This window comes from Phacochoerus africanus, chromosome 3 (genome assembly GCF_016906955.1).
Source record: "Phacochoerus africanus isolate WHEZ1 chromosome 3, ROS_Pafr_v1, whole genome shotgun sequence".
NCBI classification, from domain to species: domain Eukaryota; kingdom Metazoa; phylum Chordata; class Mammalia; order Artiodactyla; family Suidae; genus Phacochoerus; species Phacochoerus africanus.
The window spans coordinates 46590591-46597014 of NC_062546.1; the positions used below are offsets into that span (position 1 = coordinate 46590591).

Sequence of the window (6424 nt, forward strand, 5' to 3'; positions counted from 1 at the left end):
GGGAAGCATTACCAAGGACTCTCCTCACATGGCAACTGGCAGAGGTGCAAGAGAAAGTTGAAATGCATGAAGTCCCTTACCGCCTATGCCCAGAAATGGCACTCTGCCACTTCAGCTCATGTGTCATTGGCCAAACTGGGTGGCAAGGCCAAGGCCACTGTCAAGGAGTAGCAAGTATACTCTGTTTCTTTTAGTAGGACACACGGCCAAGTGGCTTTGGAAGAAGAGTGGGTTCAGAATGGTGTGAAGAATTAGAAATACTAATGCCATCTACCAGATTGACCTCAATGAGGATCTTATATTCTCTAGGGCTGATATAAGCCCATCATAAATTGCCAATCAAGATAGGGACCTTTGGAGTTCCCACTGTGGTGCAGTGGCTTAAGAATCTGACTGCAGTCCCTCAGGTCACTGTGGGGGTGTGGGTTCAATTCCCTGGCCCCACGCAGTAGGTTAAAGATCCAGTGTTGCTGCAGCTGTGGCTTAGGTCAAAGCTGCAGCTCAGATTCAGTCCCTGGCCTGGGAACTTCCATTTGCTGTAAGTGTGCCCCCCCCCCAAAAAAGAGATGAGGACCTTCAAGGTGTATGTGGTCATAGTCCTTAAAAGCAAGAAAAATATTTTCAGGGAGAATTTTCTAAGGGATATCAGAATGCAAAGTATTTTGGGTGGGAACGGGGAAACCAGAGACAAGTTTTTATGATCAGTGGTGTTTACATTTTTATACAACACTGCTTCTACCACAATCTTGGTATAAATTTTAGCAATTGATTTTCTGTGAGTAAATAATGTTCAGAATAACTTCTATGAGCAATGTATTTCTCTTATATTTATGCATATAATGAAGACTATCTTTGTATCTTTTAAGATGGTTGTGTGTTTTTTAAATTATGTTTATATATTTTCCAGTGGTGATATCAAAATTTGAATATCAGGAATAGAAAAACAACTTGGGTCTTTGATAGAAAAATAAGCCACTCAGTTCCAAATTTAGTTGGTTTTTAGTTATTAACATTTGCACCTCTTTTATTTTAGGAGGGAATAATTTTACCGTTGATTCTGAGTCCAGCCCCTTTCATGCTAATCCCTAGTCAGATGTTTGGTGGCCTGTGGCATTTGAGTTGGGTAACAATTCAGCATGCATAATATCACATAATTTACTTCTCTCCACAGATTGATGCTTTGCCAGAAATTGTGGAGGCTGTGGAAGGGAAAGTGGAAGTCTTTCTGGATGGGGGTGTGCGGAAGGGGACTGATGTTCTGAAAGCTCTGGCCCTGGGAGCCAAGGCTGTGTTTGTGGGGAGACCGATCATTTGGGGCTTGGCTTCCCAGGTAATTGGAAGATGAAGCAATAAATGTATAAAACAGGATGATTCAACAGTGGAATAAATTGTTTTTATTTTTATTAGAATATAGTTGATTTACATTGTTGTATCCATTTCTGTTGTACAGCATAGTGACCCAGTCATACATATATATATATATACGTATATATACATATATATATATGTATACATATATATATACACATATATACATATATATATATGTATACATATATATATATATACACACATTCTTTTTCTTATATTGTCTTCCATCATGTTCTACCCCAAGAGATTGGATATAGTTCCTTGTGTTGTACAGCAGGACCTCATTGCTTACACACTCTAAATGTAATAGTTTGTATCTACTAACCCCAACTCCCAGTCCATCCTACTCTCTCTCCTTCCCCCTTGGCAACCACAAGTCTGTTCTCTATGTGATTCTATTTCTGTTTTGTAGATAGGTTCATTTGTGCCATATTTTAGATTGCACATATAAGTGATATTATTTGTCTTTCTCTTTGTAACTAACTTCACTTAGTATGAGAATCTCTAGTTGTGTCCATGTTGCTGCAAATGGCATTATTTTGTTCTTTTTTATGACTGAGTAGTATTCCATTGTACCTATGTACCACATCTTAATCCATTCACAATCCATGTCTTTTACTTCTTTAGGGAGAGAAAGGCGTTCAAGATGTCCTTGAGATATTGAAGGAGGAATTCCGTTTGGCCATGGCTCTGAGTGGTAAGACTTGGCATTCTCATTTACAGCTTTCTTTTCTCCTGAAGGTCTTTAGGGTAGGCTTCTTGATGGAGATAAATGAATTTGCTGGGTGTGTGGGATATGGGGAGGAGGTTGGAATCATTTGGATTTAAGTCATTTGTATTAAACTTAAACTTGGCTCCATACTCCCAGTACTAGTGCAGAGTCCTCTCTGAATAGAAGAGCTAAACTGCTAACTTTCCCCATTAAACCTGATCTACCTACAGACTCTCTAGGTTCTGTTCCTGTTAATACTATTGTCTTGGGTGCTCAGATCAAATACCTTAAGTCATTCCTGACTCCTTTTCTTTCTCACACTCTCACATCCACTGAGGTGCTTGCTTTCTGAAAAAGAGACCTCACTCATCCATCTCCATTGCCACCTGCCTAGTGGAGGTGGGGAGTGGGGGAAAGCCTTCATCTTTCTTCATCTTGGAGATGCTGATGATCTCCCTGTGTATCCTTCTTTCCTCCAGCATTTCAGGTCAGCCTGTCTATTGGTGGGTTTTTGTTGTTGTTGTTGTTGTTGTTGTTGTTTGTCTTTTAGGGCCTCACCCATGGCATGTGGAATTTCCCAGGCTAGGGGTCAAATTGGACCACAGCCACAGCAACTTGGGATCCGAGCCAAATCTACAACCTATATATACCATAGCTCACAGCAAAGCTTGATCCTTAATCGACTGGGTGAGGCCAGGGATCAAACCCGCATCTTCATGGATACTAGTTGGGGTCATTACCACCAAGTCACGACAGGAACTCCTCTATTGGTTTTTATATATCTGTCCCAGTCTACTTTGAGCACAGCATCAGAGGGATCCTTTTCTTTTTTACTGTTTAATTTTTGTTTTCCTTTTTTGGTTACACTCATGGCATGTGAAAATTCCTGGGTCAGGGATCGAATCTGAGTTGCATCTGTGACCTCTGCCACAGCTGCAGCAAAGCTGGAAACTTAACCCCCTGTGTTGGGTGGGATATCTAATGGCAACAGCATAGAGACAAGCCATATCCTTAACCTGCTGCACTACAGCAGGAGCTCCCAGAATGACCCTTTTAAACATTCATTTAGATCCTATCACTCTTTTTTTTTTTTTTTTTTTTTTTTGCTTTTTAGGGCTGCACTAGCAGCATATGAAAGTTCCCAGGCTAGGGGTTGAATCAGGGCTGTAGCTGCTGGCCTATAGCAATGCTGGATCCTTAACCCACTGAGCGAGGCCGGGGATTGAACCCGTATCCTCACGGATACTAGTTGGGTTCGTTACCACTGAGCCCCAACAGGAATTCCTCACTTTTCTGATCAGAACCTTCTGATGGCTCTTAATTTCTTCAGAGTAAATGCCCAGCTACTTAAAATGGTCTATAAAGCCTTATATGGTTTGACCTCTGTCACCAATCTGACTGCAGTTCCTCCCACCGTCATCCTTGCTTATTCTACCCAGGCCACATTTGCCTCCTTGCTGATCCTTGGCTATGTCAGACATGTTTCAGCTTTGGAGCTTTGACCTTGGCTGTTCCTCCTGCCTGGACACTCTTTCCCCAGATTTCTCTGTGGCTAACTCGCTCACATTTGTCCTTCAAGCCATACTTACATCGTACTTTCTCACAGGGTCCCATCCTGACCACCCTATTGAAAATGTCAATTAGTCCTTCACCTATTCAGTTTTTTCCCCTATTTTCCATTATTTTCCTAGAGTACCCAACACCTTCTTTTTTTTTTTTTGTCTTTTTGCTATTTCTTTGGGCCGCTCCCACGGCATATGGAGGTTCCCAGGCTAGGGGTCCAATCGGAGCTGTAGCCACTGGCCTACACCAGAGCCACAGCAACGCAGGATCCGAGCCGTGTCTGCAACCTACACCACAGCTCACGGCAACGCCGGATCGTTAACCCACTGAGCAAGGGCAGGGACTGAACCCGCAACCTCATGGTTCCTAGTCGGATTCGTTAACCACTGCGCCACGACGGGAACTCCCCAACACCTTCTATAGATCATCTATCATACAATTAATTTTTTAAATGACATGCATTATGCATTATCTCTTTTCTCTCTGGAACATAAGAACAATGAGGCAGGGATATTTGTTGGCTTCACTGCTGTATCTCCAGTGCCTAGTGCAGTGCATGGCCTGTAAACAAATATTTGCTGAAAAATTACCAAGTAAATGGTCACCATTATTATGACTGGTGACTGTTTTGACTTGGAATGGAGCTATAGATGCAAAGAATCACCTTGAGTCAGGTATCACCTCCCCAACTTTTGAAGGTAATGAGGGCTTCCTTTCCTGTGATTCATGTTGTCATGGTCCCCGCATGCTGGTTGGAAAAAGAATTTTCTGGCACAGCCAGGTGAAGAGAAAGACAAGTTTATTGAGATAAGAGATACTGCTAGTGCAGCAGAAGGACTTCCTCATAATCAGGGAGAGCCGATCCTGGGCTCCTGGTCCTGTCTGTTTTTATGTTTTTATAGCCCAGGGAGAGGAGAGGTCTGGTGATACACCTGCTGACCTACTCATTGGGTGGGGAAGGAGGGGTCTTACAATACACTTGCTGGTTGGTGGGGGTGTATAAGGGTGGGGTGAGGAGTGGGCCACATACCTTTCCTAGTAGAGGGCAGGAAGGAGTGGGCCAGGTTGCTCAAGATGGGGGAGGGGGCATTACAATGAGCGGGTGGGGTGATGATAAGGGTTTGGTAATTCTTTTCTTGGCCAGAGGCTTTGAGTTCAATCTCCTTGAAGGGGCCTTGAAGTTCCCCATGTATCACCCAGATGGTCCCCACAGATAGAATCCTGGAGATCAGAATCTACTCACTCCTGTACTCAGGCTGTGTGGACACAGTGTCAGTGAGAAGAATGCCATTCTGTGACTCCTCACTCTGCATTTTAATTTGCTACAGACATATCCTAAAAGAGAGCTTTCAGCCACTGACTCTCTATTAAATGTGGCAGAAAGAATATACTCTTTGTGTTAATAAAAATATGTGCCAGTCATTTTGTGTTAAGAACTGTTTAGGTAATAAAAATGGTCTCATGCCACATAAGATTTGGCAAGCCTACCTTGAATCATAAACCTTACATTTGTCAAGTTTTACATTCCTTGGGAAAACGATTACCTGCCTGATTATTATTGCATTCATTTCATATTAAATGTATGCGTTATTTTTTCAGGGTGCCAGAATGTGAAAGTCATCGACAAGACATTGGTGAGGAAAAATCCTCTGGCCGTTTCCAAGATCTGACAGTGCACAATATTTTCCCATCTGTATTATTTTTTTTCAGCATGTATTACTTGACAAAGAGACACTGTGCAGAGGGTGACCACAGTCTGTAATTCCCCACTTCGATACAAAGGGTGTCCTTCTTCTCCAACAAAATAGCAATCCCTTGCTATTTTAAGTTCATTGCTTCTGACTTTTCAATGGGTGTCCCAGGAACCTTTTAGAAAGAAATGGACTTGCATCCTGAAAATATATTAACTGTTAAAAAGAAAACATTGAAAATGGGTTTAGACAATGTCATCCCCTGACAGGCCACGGGCTGCAAAACAAAAGATATCCTTGGATAAAATTGGAGGTAGCTTGTGTGGAGGTGAAAAGATAATGATTACTGTTTATTAATCTGCATGTGTCTGGATAGCTTTAAAACCATGACCTTAAATTATATGTGCCAAGTTCAGAAGGCTGGAGGTGCCTGGAGAAATAGGAGATGTGGGTTCACAATACTGAGGAGCTAGCACTTGATAGAATTAGGATAAATTGGTGGTGATTTGTGATTTTTCTAGATAACTTTTTTAACACCCTGGGCTATGTTGCTTCTCTGAGTGTCAATTTCCATTCACATCTTCCATTCGCATCTTTAGTATCTGAATATATCTGAGTATTTTATGATATAGATTTCTTCTTAGAAATAAAGCAGTATTTAAAAAGAAGATAACTGGTCCATTTGTAACTGTGGAATTTGCTCCTCCCCCCCCTTTTTTTTTTTTGGTTTTTAGAGCCGCACTGCAGCATATGGATGTTCCTAGACTAGTGGTCAAATCGGAGCTGTAACTGCTGGCTTATGCCACAGCCACAGCAAGGCGGGATCCAAGCCGCATCTATGAACTACACCATAGCTCATGGCAATGCCAGATCGTCAACCCACTGAGCAAGGCCAGGGATCGAACCTGCATTCTCATGGATACTAGTTGGATTCGTTTCTGCTGGGCCACAGTGGGAACTCCCGGAATTCAACCATTTTCATCTCTGAACTGGAATTACCTCCCTGTTCCCTTTGTGCTCACGAGTTCATTCTCTTATCTCTTTTAGTTCCTCTTTTAAAAAAAAAATTTCTGTTTATGGCCACACC

At 42.2% G+C, this 6424-nt stretch overlaps 1 protein-coding gene across 1 annotated transcript in view; it reads left to right on the plus strand.

Moving 5' to 3' along the window:
* HAO1 (hydroxyacid oxidase 1) overlaps positions 1 to 5948 on the plus strand; it is a 56838-nt gene extending 50890 nt beyond the window's left edge. The window contains exons 6-8 of the mRNA XM_047770370.1: positions 1172 to 1330; positions 1999 to 2068; positions 5246 to 5948. Of these exons, the coding sequence (XP_047626326.1) occupies positions 1172 to 1330; positions 1999 to 2068; positions 5246 to 5316 (300 nt within the window). The 3' untranslated portion in view covers positions 5317 to 5948. The remainder of the gene's footprint in view (positions 1 to 1171; positions 1331 to 1998; positions 2069 to 5245) is intronic.
* Positions 5949 to 6424: the final 476 nt, after the last annotated feature.